Raw genomic sequence first — 20,854 nt, 5'->3', positions numbered from 1 at the left:
AACGACTATGGAAAGATCGAAGCAATGAAAGCACAGTGGTTGCTACTAGTAATGTCTTGTCCTTGCAAACATATACAGACAGATGGTCATGTTAGTTTACAACAGCATATGGCTGCTTCCATATTATCATACACGATGGAGGACAAGCTTAAAGAAGTTGAAGCAGCTATTCAAGAATCCAATGGTCCATAAAGAATCAATGGGGCGGTTGGTTAAAGAATGTACATTTTGGGATAGAAATTTTTGTTCTGTATGGTGATCAAGCATCATCAGCATCACTTCCTGCAACATGAGTTTCATGACTAGCCCAGTAATGGCTTCCATCAGGGCCAGAAATCTTAAACCTGTTGAGTATAAAAGAAAGTACCTTAGTGAGGACTTATGATATGTTCCTAACTCAATTCTAAAGAAAACTGAAGTAATCAACTGACCGCTCAAGCACTGATTTTCCTTCTTTGTACTTTTGGCTCTTCTCATGGGCGGTCTCCTGAAAAATATTGTTATATTAGGATCTAAAACTTCTAGCAACTGCCAAACGACAATGTCTAGCATTTCATCACTCCATACTCACATATTTCCATCCAACAATCGACCCACAACAGACGCAGAAAATGTCTGCCACAGTGTGCATACCAGTCATCATCATTCTATTTTCTACCTCGCCAGAAGTGACATTCACCCTGTCAAAAGAAACAGAAGGCATATAGAATATACAGAACTACAATGTGCTTTATCCTTTTGTATGTTTGTGCTAAATGATAAAATGAAATGAAGGGATTTGAGAAGAGCAGAACTCTTGAACAGGATAGCAATCATGTTGAGCATAATATATGTAATTCAGCCATGTAACTGTTGTAATGCTGCTACCAAGTGGAAAATAACCCAAGTCAAGTAAGAATTTATTCTATATATTGATGATGATATTTGTACTACTGCAAAATACACTTAAAGTACACGATATAATAGTCAGGTAAAATCCCCACTAGGTTCTACAGTGATTCCAACAGATCAAATTTTGGTGCTAATTTTATAGTCAATGACCCAAAAGTATGAAGATATACAAATAAGTACCATGTCTTTAACAAACTAAACCTACAAGGTATAGCCTAACTTGTTTAAAACTTTTCATGTGCGCTCAAATATTCTGGGTTGGTTATGAGTTATAACCTTCCATAACGATAATGACTCGGAGCTAATAACAAAATCAAAGCTACTGAGAGCCATGTGACACAAGTAGAGTAAAAGCAAAATAATTTACACATACTTCAGTTGCACTCAACTTTTGAAACCTTATTTCATTTCAAATCATGAAAAATTTGGCTCACTTCTACCAGAATGAGTTCTTCAATATTTCATGTTTTTTCACTTTCTAGTTTAACAGCAGTAAAAGAAGGGGTGGAAGTCAAATAAGAGGATTTATATGGTAGCCTTTTACATCTTTCTGCACCAGAGATGGATAAGCTTGACCTTAGCAATATCATTGTTCATCTAATCAAGCTACAAATAACTCATGTCCCCGTCAATGCCAAGAAAACCTTAACAACAATCAGAGGAAATGAATGGTAATTCATACTCTAACAAGAATAAACCCAACATAAGTTGTGAGTTGCACTTGTGATTTTCATGCTGCAAGTTAAAGATTGGACATGTGAAAATGTCACAAACATATCTGATGATTGAATGTGCAGAATCAAAGAGACTTACACTTTACTGAAGAGATAAGCCTTACCATGTCTGCAGTGGAAAGACTGAAGGAAAGATCAGAAGGAAAACATAAGAGTTAGATAAACTTCATGACTCAGAATGACTACATACATTATTTAGGGGCTGAAACAAGAACGTAACATAAACTTCAATAGAATTAATTGCACAATCAATATTTCACTCGATTCATAAGCATTTGAATTTTCTAAGAAACAGTAGTTTTAAAGCTCCAACACTAGAAAATGTGCTGCGATTTTATGCTATAAAAGTCGTATGGAATTCTTCATAGGACAGACTGAACTTACATAACACAGAAAGTCATGAATGCACATTACAATGAAATTGAGCAAAATAAAGTGACCGAGCAAGCACCAAATTGATCAAAATATAGAAAATAGATCAGTCCCAAGACCTGATCAATGGACTGGGCATAACAATAATAGTTCGACATATTGAAGCCACAAGCATGGAACAAATGGAAAATGCCAATCAAGTATACTCCAACTATCAGACTCAACAATCAACTCCTCTAAAGTTAAAATTTGAAAATAAATTAACTTTATCCAATTTTATCTATTATAAAATCAAAATATTAATAAATTGTGCCTTTGTATCTTTCAATTTTGTTCACTAAATCAAATATATCTAGAAATAGGATGTAAACCAAAAAGTCATCTTTCCTAAAATTCTAAATGTGCTGATGCAATAACTATTAACAAACCAAAACAACCCCTAAGGGTCCTGTTTGTGAGCCAAACTGAGTGAAGAGATGATTGCCCAATTGACATGGTTTTTAGTGCGAAAAAACACAATTGAGGGTTTGCCGGCACGAAGTTATGACAACTTGTCTCCTATCCTACTGAGAATATATTCACTCCAATATTGTGTTCTCCACGTGTGTCCATGTCATTCGAAGATTGGAATGTTTTGGGGGGCTTTTCTCAATGAAATCTTTATTTAATTACACTCCAGTAAATATTTTAATTTAGTTGTTCAACTACACCAATTTCTACTTAAATATCCTTTGCATTAACCTCTCTTAGATTAGGCAATTGTCACTTGCATTGGAGATATTAACCCATGATGCGGGAAAAACAAAGGACAGAAATTTTAGGGTGTGTTTGGTAGAAGGAAATCATTTCCCGGAAAATGTTTTTCAATTTTCTCATGTTTGGTTGGGACAAATGTTTTGGAAAATCAATTCAGTTTCCTCAAATTTAAGGAAAATGGCTTTCCTTAAAAATTTAAGAAAAATATTTTTCAAAACTCTCTTCCAAACTCACCTTACCCACCCCACCCTACCAGCCCCCCTACCCCTAAAAAAATTTAAGTTTATTTTTAAAAAAATATTTTCTAACTTTAAAATTTCATTTTTTCACCTCTATCCTCGATCCACCCACCCCCTACCATACCCCATCCCAAAAAAATAATTTAAGTTTGTTTTTTAAAAATATTTTCAACTTAAAAAATTTATTTTTTCACCCTTACCCTCGACCCCCACCCCACTAGCCTCTACAGCCCCCACCACGAAAAAAAATTTAAGTTTATTTTTTTGAAAAAAAAAAATTAACTTCAAAAATTATTTTCTACTCTAGTAAAAAATAAAAAATATTTTTCAAAAACATTTTTCACTAAAACTAAACACTAAAATATTTTCTACTAACCAACCAAACATACATGAGAAAATAAGTCAAATATTTACTTTTTTTCAGGAAAACATTTTCCTTCATACCAAACACACCCTTAAACTGAAAAGGTAGCTATTTTGTATGGTATGCTATCAGCAGTAAATAACTATTTTTTATATGATTGATTTGGCCTTTTTCTTTTTTAGAAACTGTTGTTTGTTCGGCGTTGATTTATAAAGTAATAAAAATTACATCATCTATGAAGACACAAAGGAGCTTCTTGAACTCTTCACTGGTGCCCTTAGTGATAAACTAGAGTTAATATCACAAAAGGTCACTCAATTTTGAGAATCTATCTAGTAAAGTTACTAAACTTTATTTTGTATTAATAAAACACTCAACTTAATTGTTTGTATCAATAAAATCATTGAACTTTTGTTTGTATTCCAACTTCGAATGGGGTTCTTGAATTGGGTTCAAATCAACTAATTAAAGAAAATTGGGTTTTGATTCAACAAGTTCAGTCCATTTTCTCTCCAAATGCTGATATTGATATTGTGACTTGTTTAGAACAAAATACATCATCAACAATTGCAGTAAAAACCCGAAAACAGAGGAAACTGAAACTAAAACTATAACAATGATTCAGATTCCGATTGTCAAGTACTAGTGGAGAAGCCAGTGGAGAAGAAAACACCAAAGAAGAGAGGGAGAAAACCAGGGGCAAAACATGAAACACCGTTAACGCACGTTGAAGCAGAGAGACAGAGGAGGGAGAAGTTAAACCATAGATTCTACTTAATGGCGTTCAGTTGTGCCTCATGTTACCAAAATGGACAAAGCTTCATTGTTATTAGATGTTGTATCATATATCAATGAATCAAAATCAAAAGTTACTGAATTGGAAGCTCAGCTTACTAGAAAATTGAAGAAACTGAAAATCGAGTGTACTGATAGTTTTACTATAGACAACCATAGTACTGCTACAACAATAACAACAAACTCAGTGTATCAAATTCGGCATAATTGAATAGTGGAAATACTTGATATAGCAGAAGCTATATATACCAAACTTTTTTGGTGCTTTAGCTGACCGTACTGCTCTGGGAAGACCATATGAACTGAGGGGTTTGGAATTCAATAGGTTGTAAATTAACAAAAAAAAGTTTTTAATTTGACTAATGAGTGGAATTATAAATAAATTTGGGTCTAGTTATATCTGAATCAATAAAAATAATGTCATATATTTAATTTAATAATAAATCTAGTTGAGTGATTTTATTGATATAAATATGTAAGTTGAGTGATTTTATTGATAAAAAACAAACTTTAATGACTTTACTAGATAAATTCTTAAAGTTAACCTTATGAAATATTAACTCTAGAAAATTAAGTAAATAGGACAACTAATATTCTATTCTCTTAACATAGGGTCGGCTCTAACCCAAACCTTATGAGTTCTTTTCATGTCTGCCTCACTATTGTCCAAAAATAAGTGCACATTCTTGGATGTAATTAATTGCAAGTGTCTTTGTAGCCAGTCAAGATTACTGATTAAACGAGCACTAAACAGTTCAGACGAAACCTTGTTACGTTGCCGTTCACCATCTTCTCATTTTCCAAAATGATGAAGTTCCTAATTTGTTTTGGGTGTTCTGTTCTTTGAATGCTAATGAATAAAACTAAAGTCACAAGGAACAACTAGGCTAATGGGGAGAAACCAAACTCCTTGATTCTACAGAAATCATCTCCTTTTAGGGCAAAATTACTCAATCTGAGACCTTCTTCACTCACATAGCTGATTTAAAGTAGCCAATTTTTATATACATCTAAATTTACTTAAAAAGACCAACAACAATTCCTAACAACTTCTTTGACCGAAACCACAGATCAAGCCAAAGATTGTATTTTTACAACGAAATAAATCAAAATCAAAATTAAATTTCAAAAAATCACAATAACAAAGAAAAAGATGGAGTTAAACCTTGGAAACAATGTTTTCAGAAAGGGCAAGATGAGTTCCACAGTGCTTGCAGCTATACATCTTCCCTTCAAGAGTCAACACAAATAATCTCCCCATCAAAGATTTTTGAGATCACAACAAAAATTGAAGAACCAAATAAAAAATATGAGTTATCCAAAAAGGGGTAATAGTTTATGTTTTGGCTGGAAGTTAGCAAGTAATGTCAAGAAAGGGAAAGGATTCAATGGATGAGGGAGGACTCTCAATAATTTAATGCTACTTGCTTTTTTTCCTTTTTTGTCCATTTAATTTTAGTCCATTTAAAAAATTAGAAAAGATAAAAAGATATCCTTATATTATATTATGTGAAAGGAATATAAATATTATTATTATGAAAAAATTTATTCTTGCTATCTGTACTTTAAATTTTTAATATAAATATCCTTATCATTAGGGCTATATAAAAATCGAATAAAAAATGTTATTAATTTATTATTGATGAGTTATTGGGTTAACGATTATTTATTGATTTTGTAAAAAATATTTATTGGGTTATCGATTTCTTAATATTGAGTTATTGAATTAACTGATAACCATTAAGAATATAAATTACTACTTCTTTCGTTTCACAAAAAATGATTTATTTTAACTTAACGCGGAGTTTAAGAAAATAAAAGAGACTTTTAAATCTAGTACTTTTAAACTAGAGACATGTCAAATGTACAAAATTGTCTTTTAATTTTGTCGTCTTAAATATGTCATGTGAAAGTATAAATTAAAATGTTACCAAAAATAGAAAAGGGTCATTTATTTTTAAATGGAGTAAAAAGGAAAGGAGGTCATTACTTTTTAAAATAAATGAAGTATTTTGACTTTTAGTCATATATAATTAAATATCAAATAATTTTTTTTATATATAACCATTATATTAGACTATAACTATAAGAATATCTCCAATCTAACACCAAATCCTATATTTGATGTAAATTTTGGTGTTTTGAGCTTCAATCCACACCAATTTTCACACAAAAGGGTATGTGCATAATGTTACACCAAATTTGGTGTGACACTATTCATCACGCCAAATAATTTTTTGAATATTATAATATTATTTTACTATACAAACTTTTAATTAAACATTATATAAATTGTATATTTTATTTAAATCTCTTATATATTTAATTATGTTTATGTAATATTTTCATAATATTAATTTTAAATATAAATTTAGCTTTTTTATAAATTATTTTTTCTATATATGACTTTTTTAAAAAAAATTATGTTAATTCTACTATAAATTATATAAACTATAATTAACTTTCACAAAAATTAAAAATGTAAACATATAAATTTTTAAACAAATAATAAAATTAAGGATGACGTGATCTTAATGCACTAATTTAAGATGCGTCGCAGGGTCCAACTCCAACCGTAGAAATGATAATAGATGAAAATTATTTCAACAATTTTTAGCTCAATATAAAAAAAATAAAGGACAAAAAACTAATTTTGAAATACATAATGCATTAATAGAGCATTAATGGGAGCACCAGAATATTTATGTATAAAATTGAATATTTTTGTATAATTTAAAATATTTTTCAATTATGTAATATTTATTTAATTGTATTTAATTAATGATTTAATTTTTATTTGTATTATCCATTATTATGTATAATCTATAATATTTGCTAGCAATTTATATTATTTAAAAAATTATGTTACAACATAATTTTATATCAAACTTATAAAAGAAAATAATATGAATCATATATGGTGAATGTTTTAAAAAGAATTTGTTTTATGAAATAAGAAAATATAAATAAAATAAGAAATAATATAATAATAATGAAGAGAGAGAATTGTTCTTTTTTGATGTAAAATTTATAATCATATAATAATAAAGTGAGAGAAAAGTTCTTTTTTGGTGTAAAATTTGCTGCAGTAGATTGGAGTTGATTACACCAAATTTGGTGTAAAATTTTGGTGTTTGGGCTAGAGATACACTACACAATTAACACTACTTAATTAATTTTGCTCTTGCATTTACCTTTAGGTTTTAGTACTACTTTGCTCTTTAGGTTCACAACGTCAAAAACCTAAAAAAATAAGTTTTATCCAATTTTTGTTTTATACTTGGTCAATATTGTCAAAGTTTTTTTGCCTACGTAACACAAAACACCTTCGATAAGCTTAAATTATGTAACCAAGTTAAAATAAATCGTAGCAAATTCAGAATTTTCAAGGAGGTTTGAAAAACAAGAGTAGTGCCTAAGATTCAATCTTGGAAACTCAAGATGAGTTTTGAACCTCTCAACCATTAAACCAACCTTCATTTTTACATTTAGGAGGTTTAAAATCAATATATAAACATAAATATTCTTAAAAAATATCTTAAATATACAATATATTTTTTGCCGAGGAAATTCAATGATGCTCTGGACAAACTCTGAATCCGCCTGTAAAAATAAAAAGTATCAAGCTAAATACTCAAACTAACGCTCAAATGTATATGAAACATAGCGAAAAATGGTGTGAGTTCATCCAATTTCATCACCCCACACTTGAATCCTTATTCGTTCTAGAACAACTAACAAGACACTCACACACTTACCCAAATACAATGCATCCTTCAAACAAGTATGCTCCTGTCTGGATAGCATAATACAATTTTAAGCATAAAGACTACTCTAATAAAAAGTGTGTATGTCAATTTAAAATAAGATAGTTATATTATAAAAAAGACGTACACTATAAGACTGGCTCAACAACATAATACATAAGGCAGGTACAATGACATTGTCAGGCAAAGAAGTTGAATGAGTTACCAAATTCAAACCAATCTATGTGTCCTCGCTTTTTAAAAGATATTCTTATATAGTCAAATTACAATTTTTTAAAAATAATTCAATTTGGATTCAATACTTATTTTGAATCTTAAATTATTTTTTTCTTCTCTTTTTTTTCTCCAATTATTGAATTAGCGAGGAATTGACTTATCTATTGACGGAACGACAATCTTGAATTTTTGATTGCCACAATCATATAAATTAGCAATTCTCATTTTATAATAAATTTTATATAATAGACTAAGAAAGCAACTTAATGGAGAAATAAATGAACCGAAACTTACTATATGGTTTATTTTTATCTGAGATAGTGAAATAATCGAATTTTTTCGAATAGCACACAAATTGGCCTTGCATAACTATTTCTATTTATTTTTAAAAAAACAATAGGGAGGAGACACCAAAAATGAAAAAAAATGGCGGGATAGAGAAGGCGTTAGAACCGGTGTGGTCTTCTCTTCAAAATTAATTTATTTTAGTGTGTGTAATATATATATTATAAAGGTCGCATTCAACCACATCACCATCCTATACTCCTCAATTTTTGCTCCAACGCCCCTTCAAAGTCTTCTTCCCCTCAACCAATTTTCTACGTTTACTTTTTTTTTGGTTAAAAAAATTGATTGTCAGAAGCATGATCCAGAAGAGAAGCAACCGAATTAGATTGAATAGGAACAATTAAAAATGGGTAGTTACAATTATTACAAAGTGTTGGGATGTTTTAATCGCAAGTTTAAGATCAGCGAGACGGGTCCACCGCCGGACGTTAGCAATGCATTTTCTTTGTATACCGAAAAAGGGAGTCATATGACAGGGGACCAATTGGGACGTTTTATGGCTGAGTATCAAGGTGAAAAAGAGTGCACCGTCAATGATGCTGAACAAATTATACAGGAAGTTGTTAATCGCCGGCATCATCTCACCAAGTATACTAAGAATGCACATTCATTTGAACTCGAAGATTTCTTCTATTATTTATTTCAGGATGATCTAAATGCCCCTATTAAATCTCAGGTTTCTTCCCTATCCATGATTTCATTGGGTTATGTTGTCATTCTAGTTTTAGGATGCTGAAATTCTACTAATAATTCCACTGATGTGTCTTAATTTAATGAAAAATGGGAAATGATTGTCAACAGTCTGCTAGGACCGATGGTTTCATAAGGGCTAATGATTGAGGGTCTTTTTTTTTTTAATGTGTATATATATATATATATATATATATATAGTTGATGTTGAACCCTCCGTATGTTTATTTCTTCATATTTTGAACCCTAAATGAAAATTGTGGCATTGGCAATGGACATCACTAATTAAAGCCATTGAAAGTTGAAGTGCAATGCCATTTGTTGACAAATCAATTTCCTAATGGAAGAAATGCTGGTGTTTACTTAGCTCGATTGTATCAAGTGGTCAAAGTAACTACCCTACCGGTTGCTCTAAGGTGAAGATTCATGCGCGGGTGGTGATCAAATTCTGATACTTACGCAATTATCAATACATTATCCCGAAGTAAAAGCATATATAAAAGGAAGAACAGAATAGCAAAATGTAATTTGAAAGCCTTACAAAATGGCTCTCTAAAATCCCACCCCAGTCGCTCTTCTTTTTACTCTATGGTGCTTATTGCCCCTACTTGCCCCTAGCAACATGGTTGTCCTAGGTTAGGAGTGGATGATGGTCAAATAATGAATAGAAACTAATGGAAATACTTTTCTTTCTTTTGTGTTTGTCCTCTTGATCACTAAGGGATGGACGTGTCCATTCAATGACTTTCTTGGCCATTCCTTTTTTTACTTGTTCTTGTGGCTTGAGAGTTAATCGCATGAGAGAGTAAAGTAAGAGACTAATAAGAGAAATGGGCTTTGATCTGGGCCAGATTTCCTCTTTGAAGGGGACAAGAGTGAGTATGAATATTGAAACAACAGAAACTATATCTTGAGCAATATGTCGCAAAAGGGAAAGGATGAGCATTTCTATGTATTTTTTGGTGAAAAATGCCACAACACCTTAGAAACTGAATTTTTGTTAGGACTGACACTTTGGAAACCCAACCCTGCATAGATTTATTAGCTTAAGTTTCTTTCTCTACATAGATCAAGTTTTATTTCGACAGGGAGGAATTTGTCTGTCTTGAGGCTTGTGCCTTTTTATTTTTTATTTTTATAGCTGTAGATGTGAAAAGGTTGACAATAAAAGTGTACAAATTTTGCAGTACTGCACATGAACTTTATTAACACCCTTCCTTTTAACTTTTAAATCATTGGGGTTAGTGATTTCAAGTTTTGAATTCCTTGTGCCATGTATATTTGTTGTTTATGCAGAATGACTAGAAATTACATGTAGATTTACTTGGACAACTTATGTCATTCCAGGTACATCATGATATGAATGCTCCATTGCAACATTATTTCATTTATACAGGTCACAATTCCTACCTTACTGGAAATCAACTGAGCAGCGATTGTAGTGAAATTCCAATCATTAGAGCTCTGGAAAGAGGTGTGCGGGGAATAGAGCTGGATTTATGGCCAAATTCAGCAAAAGATAATGTGCATGTTCTTCATGGAAGGTAGGATATGCTCTATCACTAATTTTTAAAGTACTATTGAAGAAATCTTGACTTTGTAGAAGCAAAAAGTGTGGTAAAACCTCTGGAGATCTTCAAACTCATCCTACAACCCTCTAAGTCTTGATATTAGTGTGATCCATTTTCCTCTACTTAATTGTAACCAACAAAAAGATTGAAGATGACAGGAAGTTATTATCAATCAAATGAATGTGGATTGAAGAGTTAAGCTTTTTAGATGTTTGTGTTAGAATAGAAATATGGATTTATCAAATATCAAATCCTTTGGAGTACCTCTTAAGTTTAAGAGTAACTTATCCATTATCACTTACTGTAATTAAAGTAATTTTAAGATCCATTATCACTTATTGTTATGATCATTTCCAGGACCCTGACAACGCCCGTGCCGCTCCTTACATGCTTAAGATCCATTAGGGACCATGCATTTATTAAATCTCCTTATCCTGTCATAATTACGTTGGAAGACCACTTGACGCCAGACCTTCAAGCAAAAGTTGCAGAGGTTAGAGTTGGTTGCCCTTTTTTGTCAACATTTTTGAGATTATATATAATATTTACTCTACTATTAACTCCTTTCCTTTCACGCACCCCATTTTCTTCCTCTAGGCGGTTATCCAAGTCTTTGGGGAGATGCTGTATTATCCTAGGTCAGAATGCTTAGAGGAATTTCCTTCACCTGAAGAGCTTAAGCATCGGATTATTCTTTCTACCAAACCACCCAAAGAGTATCTTGGGTCAAAGCATCACCCAGACATAGAAAGTGGATCTCCTGTGAAGAAAGATTCAGTTGAAGGGGACATTTTGGTAAAGGAGACTTCAGAAGTTAAAACAGAAGGACATGAAGCTAATTATAGGGTAAAACAATGTTAATACAGTCTTTCATTCTCTTTCTTTCAGTAGGATAATCTCCTTTTCTTAACTGACATATATTCAGAATGATACTGATCAAGATGATAAAGATGGTGATACCTCCAACTACCAAGCATCAGAGCAAGGAGTACCTCATTACAAGCGTCTGACAGCACTTCATGGTGGGAAAGCCAATAGTGATTTGAAGCATGAACTAATGCCAGAAGATCTTAAACATCAAACAGTTCATGCTACCAAACCACCCAGAGAAGATCCTGACCTGAAGCATGGCAGAGACAAAGAAAATGCAACTATGGTGAGGAAAGATTCAGTTGAAAGGGATGCTTTGGTCAAGGATACGTCAGAAATTATAGTCAAAGAACATGAAGCTGATGAGAGGGTAAAAGTCATAAAACAGTTTTAAAACTCTGTGTTTCTTTTTGAATGCTAATCTACTTTTTCCTGGCATTTCCAGAAAGTTATGGATCAAGATGACAACGATAGTGATCCCTCAAACCATCGATCATCCCAGCTAGGAGGACCTCACTACAAGCGCATGGTAGCAATGCATGCTGGAAAGGCAAATTATGACTTGAATAATGCACAAATACCTGAAGAGCTTAAGAATGAAACTCCTCCGTCTCCCAAGCCGCCCAAAGAATATGTTGAGTCAAAGCATCAGAAAGACAGAGAAAGTGCATCGCCAGTCGGAAAAGATTCTGTTGGAAATGACCTAGTGGTTAAGGAAACTTCAGAAATTAAAGCAAAACACGAAGCTCATGAGAGGGTAAATTAAACAACTTGAAAATCTCTCTGATCTTTTTTTTGGCAATCTGATCTTCTTATCTCTGGTATTTTTCAGAGTGATATAGATCAAGATGACCTAGGAAGTGATCACTTTGACTGTCGGTCATCGCCGCAAGGAGCACCTCAGTACAAGCGCCTGGTAGCAATTAATGCTGGGAAAGCAGAATGTGGCTCGAGGAATTCACCAACACCTCAAGAGCTTAAGCATCACAGAAGTAGAGAAAGGAATTCACTTCAAGACTTACTGGTCAAGGATACTTCAAAAATCTTAGAAGAAGGACAAGAAACTGATGAGAGGGTAAAGCAGCATTGGAACAGTCTCTTCGATATCCTTCTTTTGGCATGCTAATCCTTTTTTCTGGAATTTCTCAGAGTGATACTGATCAAGACGATGAAGATAATGATACCTCCAACAACCAATCATCCCAGAAAGGAGCACCCCAATACAAGCGTTTGATAGCAATTCGTGCTGGGAAGGCAAAACATGGGGTGAAGCGTGCACTAAAAGATGAGGTTATTAAATTCAATCGTCTAAGTTTGGATGAACATGCACTTGAAAAAGCTGCAACAAATAATGGAAAGGATTTGGTCAGGTATTTAGTTCTTAATCAACTAATATGCAACCATTGACAAGACTACTCTATCGTCTAACCTTTTCACCATTTGAGTTTTTCTCTGCTTCTTCTATTTGCTAGGTTCACTCAAAGAAATATTCTGAGGGTGTTTCCGAAGGGAACACGAGTTACCTCCTCAAATTTTAAACCTATGATTGGATGGATGCATGGAGCTCAGATGGTTGCATTCAACATGCAGGTAACTGGTGCATGCATGTTCTTCTCCCCGAGTTTATTTCTGCCTTTTGTGTTGTATTATTTTTTAATTGCACAATCTCGCTTGATCCTAGTGAGACAATACTTAGAAATACCCGTTATATCATTTCAATCTACCCTGTACCACAATGTTTAAATTTCCCCGTTATCATTTCCTTCCGTTCTGCAACTTTTTGGATTTTGTTACTTTTCTTTCTTTAATCTCTACCTTGGAGGATTATTTCTGATTAATTGATGAAGAAATTTATTTAAAAATTATAAGGTGATGAATATAATACATAGGATTAAATTAGGATCTCTTCACTTATACAAGGTTTATATGGATACATTTCATATGCACTAATATCAGGTATCAGTGTGTGCTCTGTTGGCAGTTCTTGGGAAGGCTGGTCGATCATGTAAAATTGACATCAAATTGAGCAAATACATTTTGAGCTGACCAATGGATACTATTTACTGCAGACCATTGATCAAAATTTTTCGAAAAAATAGAAAACAAATGAATTTGAATATGATGCAACAGATAATTCTGTCTGTTTTGATCGCTGTTAGCAACTTTTTTTTTTTATCAATTTGATTCTTTATATTCTGTCTAATTGCTATTTTAAATTGCATACGATAGGGATATGGGAAATCACTCTGGATTATGCATGGGATGTTTAGGTCTAACGGAGGCTGTGGCTATGTACGAAAGCCTAGTTTTCTCATGGAAAGAGGACCATGTAATGAACTATTTGATCCCAAAGTGACATTGCCGGTGAAGAAAACTTTAAGGGTAAATAAAATGTGTGATTTAGAGACATAACAAACTTCAAGCTTATGTGATGATAATTCCAAAAGTATGATCTTCTTTTGCAGGTCAGAGTATACTTGGGAGATGGATGGCGCATGGATTTCAGCCACACGCACTTTGATGCCTTTTCTCCCCCAGACTTCTACACAAAGGTTAGTTGGGTTATGTTGATGGCGCTATTTGGTGCGACTCATTTTATTGCATAATTAAGCACTCATCATGGCTAACCATGTTTTGGATGGCCAGGTGTTGGTTAGATCTTATCAGATTTTTCCTTGAGCATTTCAAATGATATATTCAAACCAGATTTTTCATTGAGTATATATGTTCAAACCAGTTTTTCTTCCATTGAGTGTCTCGAAGTGATATATTAGTTAAATTCAAGTAGCTCGTGCAATGTGGGAATTGTGGCCTTAATCAATAATTCATTGAATTGGATAGTTGTTACATTACTTACTACCAAGTTATCAACATAATAGTCATGACACAAGTGAGCTAGGTATAATTGCTGGAGTTAACAAAACGTACTCTACGCATTCATACTCAAAAGATGACCTGAAGAGAAATTCGTTGATCAGCCAGATCTCATGACATGTCGTGCCATTCTTTTTCTTTTTATGTATAATAATTTATAGCCTTCCTCTGGTCGCCTTTGCACTATACAAAGTAGTGCTGTATATTCAATGAAGTTTCATGAATTTTTAAATGCTGTATTGACCTTCAATGAATATGAATGGCAGCTATATATAATTGGAGTTCCAGCAGATGCTGCAAAGAGTAAGACCAGAATAATAGAGGATGATTGGGGTCCTATATGGGGAGAAGAGTTTAAATTCCCCTTGACAGTGCCAGAGCTGGCTTTGCTTCGGATTGAAGTACGAGAATATGACATGTCAGATAAGGATGATTTTGGAGGCCAGACATGTTTGCCTGTTTCAGAGTTGAGACCTGGAATCCGAGCAGTCCCTCTCTATGACAAGAAGGGTGAAAAACTTAAATCTGTTAGGCTGCTTATGCAATTTCGATTCATCTGAGGTGCAATTTCGTACTTTTTCTTGGTAGGATTTTGTTCTTGTATATCCATCGAGGGATTCTCGCACATCCAGTTCTTTTTGTACAATGGATGTGAAGTTACTGTATTAGAAAGGGAAAGAAAAACTTCAAGGATGAAGTTGTTGATTGAGTCTCTGACATTGTTTCTCAACTATTTCCCAGTCAGTTAGTGAGAAAATTTGTGTGGATTATGTTCAATTGACGTCGAGGATATAGCACTAAAGCAGAATGAGTTAACCTACAAGGTGAAAACTTAGAACTGTAGTTTTGCTAGAGTCTTAACTCTTGAGACAGATTTCAGGTTCATTATTTCAATTTTCAAGACATTTCTCCAACTTGCAGCATAGAGTTCATTGCAAATTTAAGCAAATTACATACTGCATGACAATTCCTGTAGTATTATTCATTATCAAAAAGTCATATATTATTATTATTCATCACGTAACAACCTCTACACGATAACCTTATAACAATCACAATATTGTAATCTCGCACAACTATGATTCATCAAAATATCAAATGATTTGTTAGACAATATTAATATATTAAAATAAAATCAATCACCCAGGGCCAGTTGGTTTGAGGGATAAAAAAAATAAATTTTGCTATACAACTCTGCATTTCTTATTCTATATTTGATTTTCAGCATAAAACAATGTTCCGTATTATTATAATGTGTCACTTCATCATTAACGCGGTGTTTATTTTTTTATATTAAATTCTACGTATCTTATACGCACTTAAAATATATATATATATATATATATATATATATATATATATATATATATATATATTATTTACTTGACATGCCTATTAAAAAATATATTTTATTAATTGATTAAGCAAATTTTCCTCCTATTAATTGATAGGATCTCAAATATATTTATTCATAACAAACAAATAAATTATTCTTTCTTAATTTTTCACAAAAAGTAAGGAAATATTTATAAGTAAATAGAAATAGTGGGAGTGTCTGTTATATTTTTTTAGATTCATGGAATATGTCATTTTGTAATAGAATACTTTTTAGTTTTTACATATTTTATAACTGGTTGTTACATAAGATTTATAATAGACACCCTTCCTCTGACTACCATGGTTGATAATCTAATAGAGGTTTAAGTCATCGATTGTCAATTAAAGTTATTTGCATGAATCACTTAGATATTTTAATTATGACTTATATTTATTGTATATTTAAATTGTTTAATATATATATATATATATATATTAAACACAAAATGTTAATATGATAAAAATTGTGTTCTGTACTTCCCTTAAGTGCGTGATAAAATTCAAAATAGTATCTTTTTTTATTTTACATTTTTTCTTCTTTTAGTTGAAATTATAACTAACTTAAAAATATTTTTCTTTTTTCCCTTAGACCTTTTTCAAAAAAAAAAAGCACCACCACCTACCTATCATCTTCTTCATAACTTAGTTTGTTAAACTTTCTTCATTTTATTTTCAACATTATTTTTCTTTCTTTTTATATAAAAAGAATATTCTTTCTTCCAAGTATGCAATATTCAGATTTGAAAGATAATAAGACTTTCTTTCATATGATTTATTTTAGATCTCATAAAAATAAGAAAAAAAATATAAAGAAGAAGAAAAAAGATAACTGATTTTTACGTATAAAAAGGGTTAGCCGATATTTATTTATCACAATTTTTAACAAAGGTTTTACTCAAACTCATATATAAATCCATTAAATTAATCAAAAATGATATTAAAAAATTTGAAAGAATTAGTTTTTGAGCTATCAATTTCATTTTGTCATCCATGTAGAAATGAATGGTTCTACAAAATTTTCTTTCTTCACTCTTAGTGTGTGCGCGCGCGCGCGCGTGTATATATATATATATATATATATATATATATATATAAAAGTTAATCTTCAAGTTGTTTGAAAAGATTAGGTTTTGTAATTTGAGAAAGAATGTGTTTTGGAAAGAAGATGAAGATGAAGGTGAAAGGGGGTTGGGTTGGGTATAATAGGCTGACATTTTCATTTTTTTTCTTTTTCTTTTTAAAAAATAGATATAAAATGTGTTTGAAATAATTTTAAATAATTTTTTAAATAATTTTCAGAGTCAATACCACATGTTATTTTTTAATTAGCCGTTTTGCCACATTATCATAAGTGTATCACACACTCTTCACTTTTTTTGTTGAATATAAAAAAAAAAGCCTAAATAGGAATTATTTTTGAATAGATAAAAGAGTTTAATGGTTACTAATTTTAATTAAGATGTCTAAGTAAATTGTACGAATAACTTTAAGCGATTGCTAACAACTTAAACCTTTAATATAAGTATATGCTTATCATGTCGACAAGTATGCTGCATGTTAATCCTAAAACATGGTGGAACAAATGCTCACGACATTCAAGTGGGAATAAATGATGAGAGAAGCCTCTAGGTAGGGACATTAGGAAATTCTACCATTTTTATTATAATCAAATAATATACTAATTTAATACTCCCTAATTTAAAATATGTTATTAGTTTTTTTTTCATAATTTAAAATATGTGAATTGTTCAAAATTGAATTTTGGATGAAAATCATTCCTAAAGTATAATTCAAACTTAAGGCACATCGTTATGGTATAAATGTGAATAAAACATTCTTTAATCGTCCTAAACTTAGCAATAATAATTTTTTTAAAAACTTTTGTTAAAAAGCTAACAAATGATATAAAAAAACATGTGAAAAATGATCAAAATGATCCTTCATCTATGAGGGTTGCTTTATGTTGATCCTTAATATATTACACATGATCTATGTGGTCCTTAAAGTATCTGAAAGGATGATCATTTTAGTCCTTTAACCCTAAAACTAACAAAAAAAAAGAAGAAAAGCTTTAAATAATCTGTTAGATTTAACAGATTTGCTTTCTTTCATCAACACCATAGACCCTTCTCCTCAACTTCTTTCTTTCGACATTTGAGGTCATGCTCTTTATTCTCATAAGAAAAATAATAAACACCACTCATTTCTCATCTCCATCTAAACAAAATTTTTAAAAGCTTCCATTTTCATAGATAAAGAAGAATAAGAAAATCAAAATCATTAAAACAAATGTAAACTAAGTAAGCATTTACGAGGAGGATATAACTTTTGTTTCATATAATCCTTTTCAAAACTACTATTTTTAAGTCATTTTTATTTTATTTTTAAAATTAAAGGATAAATACTGAACATACAGAGGTAGAAAACAAAAATCACAAATATTCTTTTAAAATTTGAAGAAGCTTTTGTGTGCATAGAAAATTTTGACAGCAGAAATTATATAAGAAATGAAAAAAAAACGAAGGAGAAGAAATTAATGCGCAAGAGAGATGGAGGAAGAAAGGGCCACTAACTATGGGACCCACAGTTAAATTTACCATTGTTTTCAGTTTGTTTTTAGGGCTAAGGACCAAAATGGTCCTCCTTTATAGCACATTAAGGACCATATATATCACATGGAATATATTAAGGATCAACACAAAGCAACCCTCATAGATGAATGACCATTTTGATCATTTTCTCGACCTTTTTCTCTCAGTATTATTTTCCTTATATGTGTTTAAGTGCATTGCCTGTGTTGCTCTTAGTCGATTTTCTTATGTTTTGCCCAAAAGAATTTACTGAATTTTCCTAGTGAGTTTTTTGCTATTTACTATTTGGTTTACCAAAATATTTTTTCTTGTGTTTTACTACTAATTAACTAGTTTCACTGTTGTATTGCTGATTGTTGAGATTCAACAATGGTGAATCAAGGTTAAAGATTCACTGATGAACTAGAGAGAAAACTGTAAAATTGATTTATGAAAAAATGAATGTATTGATACACAATATTGGCACTATGCTATTTATAGTGTATTTACTTATAACCTTCTAGTCTAGTTAATCTAACTCAACCATAGTTAACTTTAACTAACATTGTAACAAACTCTTCAACTAACTTTTCCAGTTTCACTATTTATAATAACTAATTTATGGCTTCACTATTTATAACAACCCTCCTCAAGCTGGTGACTGATATATGTCTTTAAGTCCCACCTTGGATATTAGATATGAGTGTGAAGCTTTACATAGACCCTTTGTAAGTAAATCTTGAGTTGCTCTTTCGTGGATACATGATGAGTTGTTATCATTCCGTTGAGCAAGTTTTCTCTGATGAAATAACAGTCAATATCAAAGTGTTTAGTTCTCTCGTGAAAAATAGTATTGGCTGCAATTTGTATTGCAACCTTGCCGTCACAAAATAGATCAACTGGTTGCTTAATCTTCACTCCCAGTTCACTGCATAAGCCAATGAGTCAAGTAATCTCAGCTACTGAAGATGCCATGCTTCTAAACTCTACTTCTGCAGAACTTCTTGCTACACTCTCTTGTTTCTTCAACTTCCATAATATAAGAGCATCACCAAACCTCACTAAGTATCTAGTAAGCAATCTTCTTGTCTGTAAGCAAGTAACCCAGTCTGAGTCACAATAGACTGTTAACAACTTTGAACTATGTGAAGGCATGAACAGACCCAATCCAGGTGATGACTTTATATACTTGACTACCCTTACTGCAACTTCCATGTGGGATTCTTTAGGAGCATGTACTGACTTAACACTTGCACTGCAAACGAAATATCCACTCTGGTCATTGTTAGCTATAGTAACCTACCCACAAGCCTTTGATATTTGCTATATGTATCTTGTGCATGTGAATCATACTCAATAGATGTTAATCTCATATTAGGATCTAGTGGTGTATGGACTGGTTTAGCACCACTTAACCCCATTTTTGAGATAAGTTCCAATGTATATTTGCACTAACTCATGACATATCCCTCCTTAGTTCTAGCAAATTCAATTCCTAGGAAGAACTTTAGTTCTCCTAAATCCTTCATTTTGAACCTAAGTTTAAGATCAATTCTGGTCTTGACTATCAACTTACTGCAACTTTCAGTTACTAACAGATCATCTACATATATTAGGACCACTATTAACTCTTTGCCCTCTTTCTAGTGAATAGGGAATAATCATAGTGACTTTGAATGAATCCAGTTGTAGTAATGCTTCAATCAATTTAAGATTCCATTATCTAGGTACTTGTTTAAATTCATAAAGTGATTTATGCAATTTGCGACTTTTCCAGACTTCCCCGTCTGCTAAAACCAGGAGGAATAACCATATAAACATCCTCAAGAAGATCACCTTGAAAGACATTGTGGACATCCATGTAGAAGATAGGCCATTGCTGAGCAGTTTCTATGGCTACAACTGATCTCACTGTAACCATGTAACCATCTTAATTACAGGCGAAAAAGTGTCTGAGTAGTCCAACCCTTCATGCTGGTGAAACCCCTTAGCAACTAACCTAGCTTTGTACCTCTCAATAGCACCTGAAGCCAAATACTTCATTTTATAAACCCATTTGGAGCCAATGGGATGTTTTCCTGGAGGAAAATCAGTGATACTTCATGTATGGTTCTCTTCTAAAGTAGTGATCTCATCATGCATAGCTTTAACCCATAATGGATCAAGAGAAGCTTCATGAAATGATCTAGGTTTTGAGATACTAGAATAGGCTGCTAAAGCAATACTATACTTAGAAGACAAACAATGGTAGCTAACACGATTTGATAAAGGGTAGAGACAAGAGGATTTGGGTTTCGAAAGAAGATAGTCCTGATGCCAGTGCAATGACCCATAAAATTTATTTTCGAAAATATTTGAGTTATTTGTTGATTTTAATTATTTAGTTGATGGTTAATTTTAAATAATTAATAATTTTTAGT

At 31.9% G+C, this 20,854-nt stretch overlaps 3 protein-coding genes across 3 annotated transcripts; 1 reads left to right on the top strand and 2 right to left on the bottom strand.

Annotated features, from left to right (window-relative positions):
* Positions 1-43: 43 nt before the first annotated feature.
* LOC101261793 (protein yippee-like) lies at positions 44-8,555 on the bottom strand. The gene is made up of 5 exons (XM_004235197.5): positions 5,317-8,555; positions 1,705-1,748; positions 572-680; positions 432-487; positions 44-344 (listed from the first exon to the last, which is right to left on the bottom strand). Exons 1-5 carry the CDS (start codon positions 5,410-5,412, stop codon positions 260-262), a joined length of 390 nt encoding a protein of 129 aa, XP_004235245.1. The 5' UTR covers positions 5,413-8,555; the 3' UTR covers positions 44-259.
* Positions 8,556-8,647: 92 nt separating this feature from the next.
* On the top strand, positions 8,648-15,401 carry PLC7 (phosphatidylinositol phospholipase C 7). Its single transcript, NM_001306189.1, has 12 exons — positions 8,648-9,158; positions 10,520-10,716; positions 11,101-11,236; positions 11,341-11,589; positions 11,669-11,983; positions 12,059-12,370; positions 12,446-12,688; positions 12,763-12,983; positions 13,086-13,203; positions 13,843-13,995; positions 14,079-14,165; positions 14,754-15,401. The coding sequence occupies exons 1-12, from the start codon at positions 8,829-8,831 to the stop codon at positions 15,045-15,047; spliced, it is 2,655 nt and encodes an 884-aa protein (NP_001293118.1). The 5' UTR covers positions 8,648-8,828; the 3' UTR covers positions 15,048-15,401.
* A 3,978-nt stretch (positions 15,402-19,379) lies between these two features.
* On the bottom strand, positions 19,380-20,355 carry LOC138347677 (uncharacterized mitochondrial protein AtMg00810-like). Its single transcript, XM_069295979.1, has 3 exons — positions 20,204-20,355; positions 19,632-19,689; positions 19,380-19,523 (listed from the first exon to the last, which is right to left on the bottom strand). The coding sequence occupies exons 1-3, from the start codon at positions 20,353-20,355 to the stop codon at positions 19,380-19,382; spliced, it is 354 nt and encodes a 117-aa protein (XP_069152080.1).
* Between the last annotated feature and the right edge of the window lie 499 nt (positions 20,356-20,854).

This window comes from Solanum lycopersicum, chromosome 3 (assembly GCF_036512215.1).
Source record: "Solanum lycopersicum chromosome 3, SLM_r2.1".
Classification (NCBI taxonomy): Eukaryota; Viridiplantae; Streptophyta; class Magnoliopsida; order Solanales; family Solanaceae; genus Solanum; species Solanum lycopersicum.
The sequence above is the reverse complement of the archived record's forward strand: the minus strand, read 5'-3'. Positions and strand labels throughout refer to the sequence as shown.